This window comes from Hypanus sabinus, chromosome 12 (genome assembly GCF_030144855.1).
Source record: "Hypanus sabinus isolate sHypSab1 chromosome 12, sHypSab1.hap1, whole genome shotgun sequence".
Taxonomy (NCBI): domain Eukaryota; kingdom Metazoa; phylum Chordata; class Chondrichthyes; order Myliobatiformes; family Dasyatidae; genus Hypanus; species Hypanus sabinus.
In genome coordinates, this window is record NC_082717.1 from 35,246,777 (window position 1) to 35,269,081 (window position 22,305).

The 22,305-nt window shown below is 38.4% G+C and overlaps 1 protein-coding gene across 3 annotated transcripts in view; it reads left to right on the forward strand.

The window, feature by feature from the left end:
* LOC132402765 (thyroid adenoma-associated protein homolog) overlaps positions 1–22,305 on the forward strand; it is a 440,832-nt gene that overhangs the window by 292,496 nt on the left and 126,031 nt on the right. For all 3 annotated transcript variants that reach the window (XM_059985752.1, XM_059985753.1, XM_059985754.1), the window contains 2 exons: positions 3,546–3,661; positions 14,678–14,763. In XM_059985752.1, the coding sequence (XP_059841735.1) occupies positions 3,546–3,661; positions 14,678–14,763 (202 nt within the window). The remainder of the gene's footprint in view (positions 1–3,545; positions 3,662–14,677; positions 14,764–22,305) is intronic.

Below are 22,305 nucleotides of genomic sequence, written 5' to 3' on the forward strand. Positions count from 1 at the left end.
CTCTGGTGCCCACCTTCCCTTTCTCCCATAGTTCACTGTCTTCTACCAGATTCCTTCTTCTCCAGCCTTTTACTTTTCCCAACCACCTAACTCCACCCATCATCCTGTAACTAGTCCTCCTTCCCCTCCCCCCACCTTTTCACTCTGGCGTCTTCCCCCTTCCTTTCTGGTCCTGAAGAAGAGTCTTGGCCTCAAACACTGACTGTTCATTTCCATTGATCCTGCCTGACCTGCTGAGTTCCTCCAGTATTGTGTGTGCTGCATGTTTTATTTTAATGTCTCTAGTATTTAATTGGAAGAACATTGCAAAATAAAACTATATATTAGTTTACAAGGAAAGAGTTTAGACTAATCTGAGTCACGAATTTTGGGTGTCAAGCCTGCACTGATTATATGAGCATATAAACCAGGCCAACGCTGGTTTTGTGTTAGTTGAAGAACTAATGTTGGCCAAGGCATTGTGAGGAATCTGCTGCTTTTCAGATAATGGTTTTGCAGTTGGTTACATCAATTTTAAAGGACAGACGGGCTTCATTTTAATATTTCAAGCGAAACATGGCAAAATCAGTGTAGACTGTGCACTAAGATCACAAAAGTCATACTCACAAGATTCTGCAGATGCTGGAAATCTTGAGCAGCTTTGCAAGCCAGACAGCGTTTATAGAGAGAAGTAAACCTTAATGTAGGGTCTTGGCCCAAAACTTTGATTGCCCATTTCCCTCTATTTTGTATATTTTGCTCAGAATCTCAAAGGTGAGTAGAAATTTTAGACTGGTTTAGAGCCATGGTCGATATGATGGAATGGTGGCATCAACAAGTTGTGGAATCTTTTGCATATTTGGCTAAGATTTCTTCTATGGTAAACAGATTATATGAGTATTAATTGCCATTTAATAGGAACTTGCTTTGTGTCATATGGCCACTTCATTTGCTTGTATCAAGCAATGGACTTCAAAGTTTGACATTTGATTAGTGCAATAAAACATTACATAAATTTGAAAAAACTTTCAGTAACATACTCTTAAAGGTAGTTATTGTACATACAGAACTGTGCAAAAGTTAGGCATGTAAAAAGCTTCTGTAATGCGAAAACGAGGAAATCTGCAGATGCTGGAAATTCAAACAACACACAAAATGCTGGTGGAACACAGCAGGCCAGGCAGCATCTATAAGGAGAAGCACTGTTGACATTTCGGGCCGAGACCCTTCATCAGGACTAACTTCAAAGGGTCTCGGCCTGAAACGTCGACAGTGCTTCTCCTTATAGATGCTGCCTGGCCTGCTGTGTTCCACCAGCATTTTGTGTGTGTTGTTCTGTAAAGCGAAGGTGTTTTCAAATATTTTTTGATATTTAGTTTCTAAATATAGAAAAATTACCATAAAGTGCAATAAACAGTAAAAAAAAATTAAAATCAATATTTGGTGTGGCCACCCCTTGCCTTTTAAACTGAATTAATTTCCATTGGCACATTGTCATGCAGTTTTATAAGAAAATTAGCTGCTAGGTTGTTCCAGGTATTTTGGCGAATTTGCCACAGTCTTGCTTGCTTCTGCCTCTCCAGGTAATTCCAGACAGCTGCCATGATGTTGAGGTCAGGGCTCTGGGGAAACCGCACCATCTAAACCATACTAAAAACCCCTGGGTGCCTAAGACTTTTGCACAATACTGTACTTCAACCATCTCTGGTTCATATTATGTCACTTGTTTGTGTTAGCATGTGGTAGATTAGTACTAGAAGACCTCAACCAAACTAAGTTTTCAACATATTTCAATAGAGATGTGTTAAATTTTAAATTTTAGAGTTTGAGTAGCAAATTTCAGAGGTGCATGACCATACACATACAGATTGATCTCATTTATTTCTTCGCTTTTTTAAAAAACTGAACCATGAAGATATTTCCTTTTTTAATAAGAAATTCCTTTTGGTAAGAGCAGCTGTGTATGTTCAAATATTGCTTTGGAAATTAGGATAATTTGCAAGTTCTTGCTTGATTAGTTATAGGTGTTATCGAACTTACTAATTCCATTGGTGAAGGAAATGTAGGACAGATGGTGCCAAGAGTATGTTGTTGTTCAACCTAGAATTTGTAAGGGGACTATTTAGTGCATCAGTCCATCCCACTCACAATTCAGCAACCCCATCAGTTGCACTCAGTCTCTTCATATTCATCTGTTTTGCAAACCATCTTAGTGTGCTTACCTCTCTCCCTGCCTTGAGAAGCTTTCTGGAAATCCAAAGCACTTATTTACCCCTTTTTCCCCACCAAACTTATTTTTGAAATAGTTACCGCGGCAAAGACTGGTAAATTTCAGGCAACATGACATGGCATATTAATAAGTGCTACAATAAGTGTATGGGACACTGGAAAAATGTTGAATTTCTCCTTGGGGATGAATAAAGTACCTATCTATCTATCTATCTATCTATCTATCTATATTCTTAAAGGGAGTATTCAACCAAGATATCAAATTGCATTGAATTGAGATCTAGACGAGGATCTCAGTTTCTCAGTACTTTGGAGAGGTCTGTTGTAGAATTTGTATTATGTTTTGTGATTTTTGCTATGGGTCTCATGATCAAAAGAATAGTACCTTTTTTTTAAAAAAAAAGGAATGGGCTACTATGTTACCAGGTGGTCAGCACTGATTTAGATCAAGTTATAAATTTAACCTTGCAAAAGAGTACATTCAGTATCACTCTGTCCAAATCCTGCTTATTTTCAATTTATATTAGATAAAACTAACCAATCAGCAACGCAAACTTTCTGGCAGCTGCTAATTAATTATATTTTTTAAATGTATAATGCTGCAAAGTTAGTGTAGCAGCTAAGGTAATGTTTTATAGCACCAGCGCGCGATAAGGTTTCAAATTCTGCTGCTCTCTGTAAGGAGCTTGTACGTTCTCCCCAAGACCATGTGGGTTTTCTCCCCCATTCAGGTCAGTAAGTGTGGGCACTGGTAGCATGGTGATTCTTGTGAGCTGCCCCCTGCACGTCCTGGGACTGTGTTGGTTGTTGACACTAATGACACATTTCATTGTGTTTCGGTATACATGTGACATAGCTAATCTTTCTGTTCTTATTAGCATGCACTGAACCAACAGCCATTGTTGACTTTAGCTGAAGGGAAAGCAAAACTCTCTAATAAAGATTTCATTTTGCATAGCTGCCTTTGTCCTTTGTCTCCTGCTTTTATTCCAGCTTGTGACAGTTATGAAAAGCCGGCTCGTTTGAATACTAATCCTAAAACAGAAACATTTTGTGCATGAGTTAGTTTTCAGTGTCTTAGGATATCACTTTTGGAATTTTAATGTTTAGAGCCTAACCTACAGCATTGTGTGCAACAGACATCTTCACAATTCATTAAACACTGTAATTACTTTTAGTTGGACGGCTCACTCTTTTGTTTACCTATTGTTAACTTCAAGCAATTGCTCAAGAATTGTCACATATTTGTTTGCTGCCATGATTGGAATGGCATTAAATTAACCACAGGTTGTCAATGTGGCCAATAACTCGTTGATACTTTTTTTTCATTTATGAAGGCATTTCATTTACTGCAGTCCTGCTATGACTCAAGACAAAGGACCAATTCAAGTCTTCACCAAGAGCTGCATGACATCATTGGCTGCACTAGAGCCAAAATATGGTTGGCAACAAGGTAAGTTTGAATTTCAATCTAAGTCAATACTAAATAAGGAGTAATTTAGTTTTTATATATAAGCCAGAGGTATATTTAGATTCTTGGTTAAAAATTAAAGCTGTTTGCTTGTGTATTTTTGCAAATTCTTCACCATCTATCTAAGTGTTGGCAGATTTAATGGTACCATTTCTTTTTCCTTTCATGGGTTTTATATTAGTTGTCACAGTTCACACCCAAAATGGAAAACAGTTTCTTTAGATCTGAGTCTTATAAAGTCCTTAGCATATCCACATGGATTTATTTCACTATAAAGGCAAAATAACCAAGTATGCTCTCTCTGCCTATGTAGCTACAATTCATGAAGTCATTTTAGAGATCTTGAATTTCACTTTAATTTCATTAAGAAAGTAACTTGGATTTACGTGGCATCTCCAACACAGTAAACATCCTGAAGCCTTTTGCAATGATTATTAAACAAAGTTTGACATTGAGCGCAATGGCAAGAGAAAGTGGGCAAATCAAACCCACGCAGAATAATCTGGTCAGTCTCGTTTCACAGCTTTCTTCTTATTGCCCAAGAAAACTTCTGTTTGACAAGTTTCTAACCATTTCCTTAGAAAGTGACAGTTCAACTTACTTCGAACACCCTTTCAGACAGTGGATTCCATATCATTCACTTGCTGATTGATGGCAAAATAACTCTTGACTACCTGGTACTGCAGGCAACTAAACCATGTCAGCACTGAATAATAAGTCCCCGTAACTTTAGCACTAATTAGAGGTGTCCTCTAATCCTCTCAAAATTATATGATACCTGTATAAATTTAGGAAGCTTCCAATAATATGACCAGAGTTGGGAAGTTTTCCATTAAACTAGAATAGATTCCCACAAATATAGCTAGACCAGGGGTGGGCAAACTTTTTGACTTGAGGGCCACAAAGGGTTCTAAAATTTGACAGGGGGGCCGGACCAGGAGCAGATGGACTGAGTGTTTTGGGAAGACACCTCATATGAGAAAATAAAATATCATGGGATATGTCGAAAACATGTGATTTAATTTCAATTGAAAATGAACAAATGCATTACAACAAAATATCTGTCTTTGAAGTCCCATGGTATTTAGCTATTTATTAAAATGACTTTTAAAACACTGAAAATTAAATGAATAAAATACAGCTTTTTTAAATAGTAACAGTTATTATTTTAAAGCACTGAAAATTCTGTTATCCTTCAAGATATTATCATCATCACTCTCCTCCTGACTGTCTTTATTTCAAAAACGGTAGGAGATGCAGGTCTACTTGTCCTGCTCCTTCTTATTCAATTGTCCCCTGTGCCAAAACTCAACAACGACCCACAGAATGACAGAACAGTGACAGTGCGCCAGTATGCGGAGCGCGTTATTTGATCTGGAGCGCATTTTTTATTTTGAGAACGTACGTGCACCTGTGCACTACTCATGTCCATCACTTAACAGAAATGACATGTAACATGTCAGGCTTATTGAAAAAAATATTTTCAAATGCATTTTTTACATAACACAACGAAGAAACTTATTTTTAATTTCAGTGGGAACAGTGTTGTTGGTCTCCCTTTTTAGCCAGCGCATCAAAGTCTGGATTTAGTTTTGTTGTGGCGATTCTCAGGATGGATCTGAGGTGTTGGTCAGTTAACTTGGATCTGTGGCTGGCTTTGTTGATGTTCATGACGCTGAACGCCTGTTCACACAAATAGGTCGAGCCGAACAAAGAGTAAAGCGCAAATGTGGAGTAATACGCTGCACCTCAACAAAGGTCAATGTGTAGCGGTGTGCTACATGCAGTGCTAAAATTACGACACGGAGTCGGTAACTGCAGTCGAAGAAAAAAACTTTATTCGAAATCCCCAGCCTCACTTTTAAGCCTCCCTCAACCTGCCCCCCTGCGCAGAGGCTCCAAAGCTCTGAGCTCGCAAATCCCCGCAGGCTATCTCCCTTAGCCGGAACGCTGGCTAATTGTGAGCCGGTTCGGATGTGCCAGGAAATGGGTCACCACAAATGTATACAGAGTGCGTCATCTATTGGGAAAACGCCAGAATTGCGGGGAGAAAACGTTAACAAGGTTTATTAATATAATTTCATCAAGTTCTGCGGGCCGGATTAAAAAGCTTAACGGGCCGCATATGGCCCGCGGGCCGTAGTTTGCCCATGCCTGAGCTAGACTGTCTTACATGCCTGTATGCCTGGAAAACCACCACAAAACCCTAAAGCTTTGAAAATAATTAAGTATACAGTACTGGTCATGGTAACAAGTGGACAAGGACACATGTCAGTTCAAATGCATCCAACATGTGAGTTGCTTTACATGAGAACACATAACGTAGTTTCTGACTGTGATGAATGTAGAAATAATTTAAACAATCTGAATGATAAAAGCGTAAGATAGTCAGAGGGAAGACACACAAAACGCTGGAGGAACTCAGCAGGCCAGGCAACATCTATGGAACAGAGAACAGTCAATGTTTTGGGCCGAGACCTTTCATCAGCACTGGGGGAAATAGGATGAGGAGTCAGAGAAAGACTCTTTCTTACTTTCTTACTCTGACACCTCATCTTTTTTTCCAGTCCTGATGAAGGGTCTCGGCCCAAAACATCGACTGTACTCTTTTTAATAGATGCTGCCTGGCCTGCTGAGTTTCTCCGGTATTTTGTGCATGTTGCTTGGGTTTCCAGCATCTGCAGATTTTCCCTTGTTTGAGATAGTCAAAGGGATTGGGATATGCTCTTTTAAAAATAAAAGTCTTAAATTGCCCATATTATCATATCAATGCAAATAGTTTCCAGTGCCTTCAGCAGCTTTTAGATAATTTATTAATCCAGTCTGATGGTAAAAGCTAAAGGAAGAGGCTAACAAGTATTACCCACCAAGTACTTCTGTGTCCATTCAGGCAAGGGATCTGTCGATGTCAAAAGAATTTGTGATCGCTCTGTTGCAAGCCATGTGCTTTCCATAAGTCTATAAGAGCAGAATTGGCCATTCAGCCCATCAAGGCTGCTCCACCATTCGATCATGGTGTTTCATTCATTTGGTGCATGGTAACGTAATGACCTCCATTGCCAGCACATTAACAATCGGAAGACTGTATAAGTCTTAGAGTATATGTTAAGCTTGCCAGGTATAGGATTTTCAAAGCAGCTGAATAAATTAAGAAGTGGATTGAAAAGAATAGGTATAATGATTTTGGCATATTCACAGGCCCCACTGACCAATGGAATGTGCTTTGTTGAGAAAAGCAAATATTTATTTTAACTAATGATGAATTGATACCCTGGAGTTTTATTTTGTCACCTTTGTGAGCTAATCGTGGGGAATTCTGAATGTTCTGCTGAAAAGCTAACGTGCATCAGTGTTAACAGTGGCTTCAAAGGCTGCGTGGCATGTTCACATTTAAAGGGCAGTAATTTCAATGTATTAAAATATAAAAAAAAGCCTTTTATATATTTTTTTAATTTGAGATAATCAAGATTTGGATTATCTAATGTTTAACACTGTAAAAAGAATGGAGTGGGAAATTAATAGAACACTCATTCCCACCTTCTCTTTCTAAATGTCATGTCTTTCTCCCCCACTACATAATATTTTTAGATCTGTCCAATGGAGCGATTTTTTGGGGGGAAAGTAGTGTAACATAATGCTTACAACCAGGATACTGCTGCACTGCAAAGTGGGAGTAGTATTTTGGATGCAATGCCAAGGACTGTGGATTTGTTACATGATAAATTCTAATGAGGTACTTTATATTAAAAAAAGTCAAGCTAAGCCCTTTAAGCCTCCAGTTGCAGATCAAAGCCTTTTCATTGTGAATGAAAGTTAAAATATATTTAGTGAAGTCATGTGTGCCAGGAAGTTCAAAGTATGACTCTGGTGCCATTTTAACAACTGTGCAGGGTTTAACTTCAACTCAGTGCAAGTAATTTGCTGGAAAACTGAAGGAAACATCTGTCTAGTATCACTTGTAGCCTTTGGCTTCTTTGTGTATTATTTTTGGAAGCATGAATTCACGTTATCAAAGCCTGTTTTGCCCTGGGATATAATTCATACAAGTGTTCTGTGCTGGCCTTTTGTATATTATCAGAAAATAAGCCCAGTGTCTTTCTAATTCTGAGAGCTTGAGATTTATACACATGCAGATGGGACAAGCTGTGCTTTCTTTATAAATCTTTTACAAATAATTTAGTTCAATGAGGGGGGGTAAGTCCATGCTACGCAAGGAAAATCTGAGGGGAAAGAAAAAGTAGTTGCACTTCCACAAGGTGAGAGATAAACTATCTTTGGCTCAGAGGAACAAACCTCATTCCAAAGCTGCAAAGTATATGTATATTATAACAGTGAACTGACCTACTCTTCATGTGCAGTTTAGGGCTGCATTATTCCGATTGTAGGTAACTATCGTAGAACAAGGTCCTTGGATATATTCATTCTGGGTATTGGAGCAGAGTTTTGCATGGGGCTCGATCCAGTAAGTCAATAAATAGGAAGAGAAAATATAAAAGAAGAACAGAATAAGCAAAAACATGTTGACATGATGAGCAACTCATTTTTTAAATTTTAAGTTTTCTGAATAACCTGCATTAATATCCTGCTTTTTATAGTTCATGATTTTGAAGCTAATTAAATAAAATCCCAAAACACGTAAGCGTCGCCAAGCAATTCCCAGTTCCTCTCCACAAATCACTTGCCTCAGAAGGCTTCATTTTCTTGAGCATTTATAAGTTTAAAGTAGAGGAAATAACTTTTTCCACTGAATCATTTTTGGTGCTGTAACAGGGTGAATCAAATTGAATGTGCATAAGGGTAAAAGTGAACAGTAATTTGTGTTCTTCTGCAGGGATTCATCCTCAAACCTTGGCAGTTCCTTTCCCTCCACAGATGCTGAGTTCCTCCAGCAGGTTCTTTTGATAGCATTGCCCAAAAGTGGAAATACCTCAGAGCTGGTCTAAATAATACTTTTCAATCATTGTTTCTTTAAACTTGTCATTTTTGGTTCCTATTTATTATGCTCTCATTCACTATTTCAGCAGAAGATGTTTTGAATTTTTAATTTTTACCCTTTATCAACTTCCATTGTGGTTATATTTTTATGTACGTTATTCCATAATATTTACACAAGACTTATTGTCCAGTTCATCAGTTCTAAGCGGATGCAGTCCTCCTGACCTAATGAGAGATGGATGTCATTAAAGATACAGTTGTGGTTTGACATCTGGAGCTAACTGCACTTGATGTTAATCCCCCAAAAGAGACAGGAAAGAGTTTGTTGTTTACCAGATGAATATTGGGAAGATTGAACTCAAAACACCACATTTGTCATAGCTCATGGTGTGTTAATTAGATACAAGGGTGTCTGGTGTTTCGCCAAAGAGCAGCAGGTTGCCTCTGACATCTTTAAGACAGACTCTTACAGAACATTTGGGATCCTGATTTGAAACTTATCTGAAGGTTGGGAAACTGTAGAAAGTGAGCAGAAGCTGTGGTAAGTGGCACTTGCAACCATGCTTGGGAGCCTGGAGGAACTGAACACTTAATCACAGATTCTTGTGAAGCAAGTGAACAATTTCCAGCCTCCCAGTTACTGGCTGGAGCTTCCCTTTCAATCAACCCCTCACCCTCCACCTCTTAGAATGGCAAAACAAGTGAAGAGTAGGTGACATTGTTCAAACGCCCACCTTCATAAATCTTGACATGATATTTTTGGCATTGCTTGATGTACATGTGGCAGAAGTCGCAATGATCAAAATCTTCGTGGCGTTGTCTTTGAAGGTCACCTGGCCCGTCTCTCATGCAGCCGCTGAACTAGAAATGCAGTCCCTGGTTCCTTCTTCCATTCTGTGATATTCCTGGCCACACAATGTAGAGTGGCTTCTTGCCAACAATCCCTTTAAGGGATGGAGCCCTGTCTGTTAGCTGTTGGCTCAGTGCAGGTGTCTGAGCAGAATCAAACTATGAGTGCATCTTCCTTATTTGGAAAGATTATCCTATGAAACCATGTACTATGTTGTACTATGACTGCAATAAAAAATAGTGATCTTAATATTACAATATGGAGCGGATTGGGTCAACCTCAATTTGATATCTGAATTAAGTTTATATTTATAAGGCCATTGTTTTTTAAAGTGTTCCACTTGCAGCAATGTTGTCTGAGAGGCAGAAGAAAATCATATAAGAAGGTTCTTCTTTCTTGGACCAATGAAGTAGCAATGAATGCTGAACTGGTTATTCTGTCTGTTGCATAATGTAACGCACTAAAGGAGAAGAATGATGTGGGTTCATTATTTTCCTATAATGGCACCAAAATTTTTTTTTTCCTATTGAACCAGGGAAAATCTGGTTATAAGTCTTGCTCTCTCCATGCTGAAGAATACAGCACATTAATAGTTACATTAATTGTTCAAAATACACCTTGCCTTAACTGGTGGAAACTCAGTTCGTATTCAAATAGGCTGAATAGGTTTATATGCAGATGTACAGTGAATCGGAGCTGGGCTACAATCCAAGAATGGGATTTCATTTTTCTATAAGATCAGTAGGTGTGTTAGCTTATGGAAATAATGGCTGCCACTGAGTCCTTGTGTCAATTGACAACTAATGCCTTTAAGAACGGTATAGTAAATTGATTCACTGAGCCACTGCATTGTACTCAAATGTAAACCTGCAGTGGCAACTGCTGGTCCTAGGTTACAGATATACAAAAGGATGCGTTCTTCATTGTTTGCTCTTTTTACAGTGATGATGCCAATGAAAATTAGCACTGTTACAATGAGTCTAAAATATGACTTGCTTGGAATCTAAAATCCTGGAATCTAAAGTAGTCAAGTTGTTTTAATACACCCATTGAATAAATAAGTGCACTAATTTCCTTGCCTGAGACCTTTAATATTACTTTTAGTATCATAGAGTCATACAGCACAGAAAACAGGCCCTTCATCCCAGCTGTGTCATGCCAACCAAGATGCCCATCTAAGCTAGTCCCATTTGCCCACATTTGACCATGCCCCCTCTGAATATAACCAATTCATGTATCTGTCCATAAGTACTTTAAATGCTGTTATTCTTCCTCCTTAACCGCTTCCTCTGGCAACTCTTTCCACATACATACCTCTTTCTGTGTGGAAAAGGTTCTGATTAAAGCTTTTCCCTCTCACCCTAAACCTGTGCCCTGTAGTTCTGTTCTATAATTCATCTTCCATAGTGCAGAAATATTTCATATTGTGTGTTCCAATTGCTTTTTCTTCTTTTCCGTAGCTTCCTCTCAACTATTTTTTTCCATATTTCAACTTGTATCTTCAATAATGTCTTTACGGTAAATGTGACTGGGGCTATGGTAAGGTGTCATTTTGCCACAACCCAATGAAACTGTATAACGAATTAAGAATACAGAAATGTGGTATGAATGTTACTTAAACAGGGGCATGCATCAATATGTTGCATCCATCTCTGCATAAGTGGCAAGGTTCATAATGGCAGTGATACAGAATGTATAGAAGTGTATGTAAATTGTAATGTACACTAATGTATGAGCCAGAGTACAAGGAAGAAAGAAATTTCCTTGCACCAGTTCTCCATGAGTAATCATTTGTACTCCCAACTCAAAACTGGCACATTGGAACATGGGCCTAGAGCCTCAGATGCTGAGGACATCAGTTCAGTGTGGAGAATTTTCTTGGGCTATTCTGTTAGCTGCCTCAGATTTCTCCCTAAGTTCCAGAATGAGATTGCCTATTAATTGAATTTTCTTTTGCTGTTACTTATGGGAATAGGAAATTTGAAAATAGGTAAATACAATACTGTACAAAAGTTTTTGGTTCAACATCCATTTAGGAATTGAAGGCAAAAGGGAAGAAATTGTTCCTGAATTGCGGAATGTGTGTTTTCAGGCTTCTGTTTCTGTTTCCTGGCTGTAGCAATGAGGAGAGGGCATATCCTGAGTAGCGGGGTCATTAATGGTGAACACCACCTTTCTAGGGCACCACCCCTTGAAGATGTCTTGGATACTATGGACGTCATGGATGTCATGGATACCCATGGTGGAGCTGACTGATTTTACAAACTTCTGCAACGTATTTTGATCTTGTGCAGTAGCCTTCTGCTCCCAACCTTTATACCAGACAGTGATGCAACCAGTCAGAATGCTCTCCATGATACATTTGTAGAAACTTTCAAGGGTTTTAGCTGACAAACACAATGTCCTCAAACTCCTAAAGAAACATAGCCATTGTCTTGCATTCTTTATAGCTGCATCAATATGTTGTGTCAAGGTTAGGTCCTCAGATATATTGACATGCAGGAACTTGACATTGCTCCGTCTCTCCAATTCTGGTCCCACTCTGAGGATTGGTTTGTGTTCCCTTCCTGGAGTCCACAGTCAACTCTTCGATCTTGCTGATGTCATGTGCAAGGTTATTGCTGCAGCACCACTCAACTAGCTGGTATATCTTGCATCTGTACGCCCTTTCATCACCATCTGAAATGTTGTCAACAGTGGTTGTATCGCTGGCAAACTTACAGATATCATTTGAGCTATGCCTAACCACACAGTCATAGGTGTAGAGAGAGTAGAGCAGTGGGCTAAGCACACACCCTTGTGATGCACCAGTGTTGATTGTCAGCGAAATGGAGATGTTATTTCCAGACCACACGGATTCTGGTCTTCCGGTTAGGCATTCGGCGATCCCGTTGCAGAGAGAGGTGCAGAGGCCAAGGTTCTGTGGCTTTCTGATCAGGTTTAGTGCCACTCACATTGTCATGATTATTTTTGAAGTGGTAACGGCAGTAGTACAGTGCAATACAGGCAGTCTCCAGGTTACAAACGTCCGACTTACGAACAGCTCATACTTATGGACGGACTGCCATAAAGCCTGTTGTATTGAAAATTTGAGTTAAATACAACGGTTCGTAATAACGAACATGTGCACTCCTTTGTGACGCTCACGAAAACATTGCGCAGCTTCAGCGGTTCGTCGGCTCGAGGAAGGAGAATGCCGTCCGCCATTTTAATGAAGACCTTTTGGAACTAGAGCAGCAGATGATAGCATTTGAGGAAGAAGAAGTCTGGGATCTAGAAACACCAAAACCGAAGAAGTTTGTGACGAAAGAGTTAGCTGAAGCCTTTCGTCACATTGAAGCAGGGATGGCAAAGTTAGAGGAGCAAGATCCTAATACAGAGAGGTTCACCAAAGTTTACCATACAGTTACCGAGGACCTCAGCAGCTACAGGGCCATTTATGACGAGAAAAAGAAAAGCTCTGTACAAGCCTTCCTTGATGCCTACTTCATGAAATTGACTCCAGTAGTAAAGCTACCCTCTCCAGCAGCAGAATCAACCCCTGACGGCTCTCCAGCACCAGGTCCATCATAATGTTACCTCACGAATGCCCCTTCTGGGGCATATGTAGTTACTTTTATTATTACTATTATTATTATGTTTAAGATGTTTCAGTGTATTTGGAATTGTTTTATATGCATAGAAAGGTAAAATATATACTGACAAACTTTTGACTAGCTGACACTAAATAAGACCGAATGTACTTGTTCCGACTTGCGTACAAATCTGACTTAAAGACAGACTTAGGAACGGATCTGTGCAAAATCCTTAAGGTAGGTGTGTGTGTGTGTGTAAGAAAGACTTTTGTACTGTGCTGTATATTTTGATGAACTTAGCAAGTACAACCATTTTTATAAAACTCAACTCATGAGAGCGTTTGGTTGAATTTCCTCCAAGCTGCTTCCATGGTGCTCTGACAGAACATACTTTGACAAAAGCCATGTTGATGATTATAAATGGTAGTGGAGCAGAGGGACATGGAGGAAGTTCCTACAATGGTTGTGAAGCTTATCATGATTTTGATAAATAAACTTTCTTGGTATACTAATTGGAGGACAGATGAAACGGGTTTGTGTTTGACACAGACCTTTCTCCCCATGAATTGCAGACGCTGATTCTAGACAAGAAGCAAATTGAACTATTTACACCATCAAATTCTTAAATACAGAGCAAAGCTTCCTTTGTGTTACATATGTTACTAACAAACATCTCCATTTCTTGTACAAACATTTCTGAATAAGATAATTATAATATCAATCTTGGATAGGCAAAAGGTTGATATCTTACATCAGTACAGATTGGAAATCCTTGGGCTTTTTTCTCAGGAAATCAAGGCTGTTTATGAGAGTTGGGATTTAGGGTAGATTTTAACCTAATGCTTAAAAGTTGAAAGAACAATGCTCGCCCATTCTGTTCACCAGTCGGTATCAGTGAATGTCCTGAATCTTATAATTATTTTTACTCATCATGTTTCAGTTTAGTCCTAGATCTGTCTCAGATATCTGCTGGTGAAAAGAATTTGGAAACTGATCCATATATTTTGTTAAATAATGTGATAAAACTCTATAGCCTGACTAAATTGTAACAGACTTTTGTTTTAAATGCATGCTGGACTGCTTCAAGTTTAAATCCTTCAGTGATCTTAGAATAAGAAGTATTTTGTTTCTTGCTGGTAATTGCACTGAACTGCATTTGGACAAGAACAAAACTTTTAAGTTTTCTTTTGTAAAGCTAACCTACAGTTTAAGTATTCTGCAAATCTTGATGAGGCTGCTGCAGAGGGCAGGGCATATTTTAGCACTGATCTGGCCAGAATCATTGATGTGATTATATATGATTAAAAACAATGCAAATATAAAATCCCAGAAATGGTATTAAAAGAATTCCTATTGAGTTGCTGAGCCATTTAATCTTTTGATCTAATTTAATTATATTTTCAATTAGCTAACTTCAGAATGGAATTTAGTGTCTAAAGTTGCTTTTGTTCCCTGTTGCCTTACCTTGCTTCACCCTGATACCCACCCTCCAACAGAACATTTTCACATGGCTTCTACATATTCAATTTGTTCTATTCATTAGTTGACAGTAGGTGGCTTTCACAACCGCCCATTTTACCAGGAATAAGATAAAAGTTTATGTGTAATGACTGATTATTCTGATTTCTTGTTTTATAGGCTGAATCCTTGTTTCCTTACTAGAGCAACTTTTCTCGATATCATTTCTATCCTTTGTTCTCATTTGGATTTCTCAAAAAGAATAGGTAAGTTTTTACCAAATCAAATGTTCACATGTTATGCACTATACTGTGCTTTTGGATCCTAGCTAATCACAACGCTGGTGGTTTCTGAAAGAATTTGTACATTTTTTTTACATATCAGTGAACTTTACCAGTTAATCATAGGGAATGTCTGTGACTTTTTTATACACTAGAGTGCTGTTGTATGGTCTATTCTTGCAGGATATTTCAAAAAACATGAACAACTATTCCAGCTACCACCCATGGCAGACCAAATGCTGTGGGCCGGATAGTCCACTCACATTGTTGGTTAGCTGATACCGATTCTCAGAGAGTGGGTGTAGAGTCAACATTGAGTATATTGCAAAAGAGGCCAACATGATTTTTACAAAACATACATTCAAGGGCTGGATTTGTACTAATATTAGTACAAAGTCAAAGTGATGAGAATGCACAGGAGAGATGCTGTAGCAATTTTTGCTTCAGGCTCTGATTTAGGACCATAGCTTTGCCTCATAGTGGATTATCTAAATACAGTCTACCTACTCCACCCCTGCATGTTCGCCATCCTTGTCAATATCATCTACCTTGGATGCTAGTCACCTCACTCTATCTTTAAAATTGCTTTAAGAACACACATAATCTTCCCCTGTACATTTAACTAACTTTCTCTGCTGCGATCTTCCTCCTCCAAACCTCTGTTAGACTCAAACCTCCTGAATCCCTTTCCCTTTTTCCATCATTGATGACGTTGCTGTTAACCTCACCAACTCCAAACTTAATAATTCCATAAATAAACACTTCCTCCTTTTGTTCGAGATCCATTTTTATATTACTGATGAAATGGAAATTTCTTTCAATAAATTAGACAGACTCTGCAAGCAGAATTTTTTTGTAGAATAATTATGATGAGGAATTAGAGAGTGTGGGTATCAATGAAATAGTAGAGCAGTTACTTTAACATTGTGTTTGCTTGATGCCATCTTTTTTACTTCAGAAAGTTTATCAGTGACCAAAGAGAGTCAGTCATATCAAGCCAATTATTTTTTTGCTTTGCTTTGAACATTCCTTAATTTGCCCTTGCTTGTATCATGGATTTGCACAGTGTTCTTTTAAACTCTTCCTCTGAAGTTTTGTTTAAAAAATGACTGACCTTGTCTCCTCTTATGAACATCAATCGACTCTTGGTTTGATTGATCTCCAACAAAATTCTAGTGTACTCTTATTGGCTTATGTGTCATGATTTACTAGAATGTTACCTGGGTTTCAGCACCTAAGTTACAGGGAAAGATTGAACAAGTTAGGTCTTTATTCTTTGGAGCATTGAAGGTGAGGGGGGACTTGATAGAAGTATTTAAAATTATGAGGGTGATAGATAGAGTTGCTGTGGATAGGCTTTTTCCATTGAGAGTAGGGGAGATTCAAACAAGAGGACATGAGTTGAGAGTTAGGGGGCAAAAGTTTAGGGGTAACATGAGGGGAAATTTCTTTACTCAGAGAGTGGTAGCTGTGTGGAATGAGCTTCCAGTAGAAGTGGTAGAGGCAGGTTCGGTATTGTCATTTAAAGTAAAATTGGATAGGTATATGGACCGGAAAGGAATGGAGGATTATGAGGTGAGTGCGGGTCAGTGGGACGAGGTGAGAGTAAGCGTTCGGTATGGACTAGAAGGCCCGAGATGGCCTGTTTCCGTGCTGTAATTGTTATATGGTTATATATGATTCCATTGAGGGATTGGTACTGTTCAATTTTGCTCAAAGTTGCATGGTGCAATATCTTACCATTTCATCATTATTTTCTGATTTTCTCAGACCTGTACAAATATCCTTATTTATATTTGGAAAACACATATAACATTATACTGCAAATATTATACTGGGGTGTAGAACAAAATGTAATGATATTGTTGAACATGGTAACAGTAATCTCAAGATCTTTCTCCCACTTTTTTTCTTTACTCCAACGAAACTAATAGCACATGGGTCATGCAGATTCCACAAAAGCATGGTTTCAATAAAAATAAAGATATAGACAGTTATCAGTAATGTACATGTGCAACTGATGCTTAATTGTTCTGTGAGGACAGTGTTATTTCCCCTCAGTGTTATGGCACTGGGTATAATAGATTAAATGTCAGGGCTTTCATTAGAAATATGGAGGTTCTGTAATGGTGCAATAAGGAAAAATTACTTTTTCTTGACTCAGCACGTAGCCTAAGTATAACATTGCTGAGCTTCTCACTTGATGAAAATTATCATTGTATTTTAGACAAATCTGTAACGGGAGCACAAATTCTTGGGTGAACATCAGCTTCCATAAATACTTCACATAACAACCCGAAGAGATGTATGGCTCCAGTGGAAGTCACTTAGCCTATCTGAGGAGCAAATTTGCAAGGAGATAGCAGATATTTGTAGTAAGCACAGGGTTGTGATTGTGGGAGATTTTGATTTTCTACACATAGACTGAGAAGCCCATTCTGTAAAAGGGCTGGATGGTTTGGAGTTTGTAAAATGTGTGCAGGATAGTTTTTAGCAGCAATACATAGAGGCACCAACTAGAGAAGGAGCAGTGTTGGATCCGCTGTTAGGGAATGAGATAGGTCAGGTGACGGAGGTATGTGTTGGGTAACACTTTGGGTCCAGTGATCACAATACCATTAATTTCAATGTAATTATGGAGAAGGATAGGACTGGACCCAGGGTTCAGATTTTTGATTGGAGAAAGGCTAACTTTGACGAGATGCGAAAGGATTTGGAAGGAGTGGATTGGGATAATTGTTTTATGGGAAGGGTGTAATAGAGAAATGGAGGTCATTGAAAGGTGAAATTTTAAGGGTACAGAATCTTTATGTTCCTGTTAGGTTGAAAGCAAATGTTGAAAGTTTGAGAGAGCCATGGTTTTCAAGGGATATTGGAAACTTGGTTTGGAAAAAGAAGGGATGTCACGTGATGACGTAGGGTCGAGACGTTGGGATTCCAGCTCCCTCGCAAAAAGTAATGAAATAAGGTTTAAATGAAGAAGAATTAACAAATATCTATTAGAAACTACTTATAAGCAACTCAGGATTATCTTTTGATATGGCTCCTAAACTGAAACAGAAGAAAGTTACTACTTCGAAGACTGCGCAAATCGGCGGGGAAAAAGGCCTAGCCGTCTTGGCGAAGCCTCAGACTCAAGTTGGATCTTCTCTCGACGAAGGGCATGGCACTTCTGATGTTGCAGGAAAAGAAGTTGCAGCAATGTCAGCGGTCTCTAAGAAGAAACGGCAAGAACAGCGCATGCGCAAAAGTATGCATGAACAGATGTCAACAAAAATACAAGCTTTAACTATGGTTGGAAGTGAAATTGAAAGTGAGTCGGAAGTTGAAACAGACTCTTTGGGAAATGCAGAAGTAAAAGAAAAGAAGGAAGAGATTAAAGGAGACACAAAAGATATCCTGATATTTATAATCGATGAACTAAAAGTTATAAGAGCAGATATGGCGAATGAATTTAAAGCTATAAGAACAGATATGGCGAATGAATTTAAAGCTATACGAACAGATATAAAAAGCATACAGAATACACTTGACAATGTGGTGGAAGAACAAAAGAAGATGGATAATAAAGTTAAAGAGATGGAAGTAAAAATAGAAGAAAACATGGAAAGAATAGAAAAGATAGAATACTATAAGCTTGCCTGGACAGCAGAAAGAAAACGGATGATAGAAAAAATGGATGCGCTTGAGAACTCTAGTAGACAAAATAATATTAAAATTATTGGTCTTATGGAAGGTACAGAGGGAGAAAATCCAATAAAATTCTTTCAAGAATGGAAATTTTGGAAATGAAAGAAGGAAGTCAAGTAATTGAAATTGAAAGAGCACATAGAGCTTTAAGACCACGACCTCAACAAGATTAAAATCCGAGATCAATTTTGATAAAATGTTTAAGGTATCAAGATAAAGAAATGATCTTGAAGGCAGCTACTCAAGGTGCTGAAAAGAGAAATGGACCATTGATAGTAGAAGGGAAAAGAGTTTTTTTTAATCCAGACATAAGCTACGATCTGTTGAAGAAGCGGAAGGAATTTAATCCAGTGAAAAAATCTTTATGGGAAAAGGGCTATAAATTTTTATTGAGCTGTCCAGCAAAATTGATAATTTTCCTGGATAATGGAGAAAGAAGATTCTTTGTTGACTACCGGAAAGCAGAGGAATTTGTACAAGAATTACCTGATGCCCATGAAGAGGACTAAAGAATTATAGAAATGAAATGGACTAATGATAAAGACTGAAATAAGGTTGGACATGATGGACATTTATAAGAAAAAAAAACGGTCGAGGAATATTAATTGAGAGTAGAGACATTAATTTTTTTTTTCTTTATTGATATATTTTTCTTTTTTTTTGCGGGGTAGCTGGGGGAGCTCCTGATCGATGGCTGCGAGTTTCACGTGTACAATCATGGCAATTTCCATGACCCGTAAAATGGGGAGGGGGGTAATGTTGTGTTCTTTTTATTCGCAACATTAGTGGGGGGGTATTTTGTTTTTTTTTCTCTTATATATTAGTTATCTTTTTTCTATTTTTCTTCTTCTTTGCCTGGATGATTGGGGAGAGACTCATAGCAACATGGGGAGTTTTAAAGAATTCCCAAGGTACTATGAATGATTAATTTACTTAATTTTTTAAATTTTAATGTTAGTGGAATTAATGGACCTGTGAACAGAAAAAGAGTTTTAATATAGATTAAGAAAATGAAAGGATATATAGCTTTTTTTTTACAAGAAACACATTTAACAGAAACAGAACATAAGAAATTAAAGAGAGATTGGGTTACAAAAGATAGGATTAAATACATAGGTCCTTTGAAGATAAAATTATAGCACCGTAAATTCCAGACTATAAGCCGCTACTTTTTTCCCACGCTTTGAACACTGCGGCAACACTGCGGCCTATACTACGGTGCGGCTAATGCATGTTTTTTTTTCATGCCGCCAAAAACATTTTGCCTCGTAACAGTAGACCAATAAAATTGATGAGTAGGTCCAATGAAATTGTACGATAAATCAAGCGCACTTTCACAATTAAATTATTGTAAATCAGTCATTTGTACTCACCCTCATCAACATGGAAAACACTCGAAGAAAAGCATATGATGCAGCTTTTAAGTTAAAGGCGATCAATCTGGCAGTTGAAGAAGGAAATCGAGCTGCTGCACATAATCTTGGCATAAATGAATCGATGTTGAGACGGTGGAGACGCCAGCGTGAAGAACTGAGTCAATGCAAAAAGACAACAAAAGCTTTCAGAGGTAATCATAGCAGATGGCCCGAACTTGAAAACTTTCTTGAAGACTGGGTTAACACACAGAGAGCAGGCGGCCGCGGTGTTTCCACCGTGCAGATCAGACTGAAGGCTAAAGCAATCGCCACCAAAATGAAAATTGAAGATTTTAGAGGTGGGCCATCATGGTATTTTAGATTTATGAGACGAAAAGGCCTGTCCGTCAGGGTACACACGACTCTGTGTCAGCAGCTCCTCCCGACCACGAGGAAAAGCTTGCTAACTTCCGCACATTCACTCAAACAAAGATAGCGGAGAATTCCATCGGGCCAGATGATATCATAAATATGGATGAAGTACCTTTGATGTTTGACCTGCCTCTCACTCGGACTGTTAATAAAAAAGGTGACTCGTTCATCACACTGAAAACAAGTGGCCATGAGAGAACGCATTTTACTTGTGTTCTGAGCTGCACAGCATCCGGACTAAAGCTTCCACCGATGGTGATTTTTAAGCGGCTGACCATGAAAGTTCAGTGAAAGCTGCCATCAAGAGTACAAACTCAATTCCAGCTGTGATTCCTGGGGGCACCACGAAGTATTTGCAGCCACTGGACATCAGCGTGAACCGGGCATTTAAATTGGCGCTGCGCGTTGAGTGGGAGGCTTGGATGACGAGCGGCGAGAAATTCTTTACCAAAACAGGACGCATGCGAAGAGCATCTTTAACTCAAGTCTGTCGGTGGATCCTAAATGCGTGGAGCCGTGTCACAACATCCACCATCACCAGCGGGTTTCGAAAGGCTGGACTGCTGCGTGATGAAGAGGACCGCGTGCGCTCAAGTGAGAGCGACAACGAAGAGACTGAAGTGAGTGACGAGATCCTGAGGTTATTCAATTCCGACACTGAAGAAGAGGACTTTGATGGTTTTAGTGCGCAGGAGGAAGATGAAGAAGGCGATCAATAACTTTTCCTGGTAGGCTGCAGTATATATATTTTTTTTACCAGTCATTAGGAGATATTGGAATGTTGTTCGTGCACTGTTCAGTAAAAAAGTATATGCAACGTAATTTGTGTGTTACCGATACGTATGTATATTTAAAAGTAGCTGTGTTACAGGCACTGTTCGAAAAAAAGCATTTGCAATATATATTTGTTTATGTTACCATACGGATTTAATTAAAAGTTAAAAAATCCTCACGTGTAATATCTTTCTGAGTAAATATCTCATATTACAACGTGGGACACCTGCGGCTTAAAATCCGGTGCAGCCTGTACAAGTACAAAATTGATTTTCTTTCTAAAATTAGAGCGTGCGGCTTTTAATCAGGTGCGCTTTGTAGTCCGAAATCTACGGTAATTGGGGAAAGTAAGAAATAAATATTAAAATTATTTTGAACTCCATGGAGCATGTGGGGATCCTCCGATATCCAGGCAATCTTTCTCTTTTTTTTCTTTCTTTAGATAAGGGTTAAGGGGGGGAGGGTTAAGGGGAGGGGGGAGTGTTAATATTATCTTTCTTACTATTTTACTATTACATTTATTCTTTGTAATTTCTAAAATCTAATAAATAAATATTTTTTAAAAAAGAAAAGAAAAATAGAGAGATCTACAATAAATATAGGCAGCATGGAGTAAATGAGGTGCTCGAGGAATATAAAGAATCTTAAGAAAGAAATTAGAAAAGCTAAAAGAAGATACGAGGTTGGTTTGGCAAATAAGGTGAAAATAAATCCAAAGGGTTTCTACAGTTATATTAATAGCAAAAGGATAGCGAGGGATAAAATTGGTCCCTTAGAGAATCAGAGTGGACAGCTATGTGTGGAGCCAAAAGAGATGGGGGAGATTTTGAACAATTTCTTTTCATCGGTATTCACTAAGGAGAAAGATATTGAATTGTGTAAGGTAAGGGAAACAAGTAGGGTAGTTATGGAAACTATGATGATTAACGAAGAGGAAGTACTAAAGCTTTTAAAGAATATAAAAGTGGATAAGTCTTTGGGTCCTGACAGGATATTCCCTAGCACCTTGAGGGAAGTTAGTGTAGAAATAACAGGGGCTCTGACAGAGATATTTCAAATGTCATTAGAGACAGGGATGGTGCCGGAGGATTGGCATATTGCTCATGTGGTTCCATTGTTTAAAAAGGGTTCTAAGAGTAAACCTAGCAATTATCGGCTTGTAAGTTTGACGTCAGTGGTGGTTAAGTTAATGTAAAGTATTCTTAGAGATGGTATATATAATTATCTGGATAGACAGGGTCTGATTAGGAACAGTCAACATGGATTTGTGCGTGAC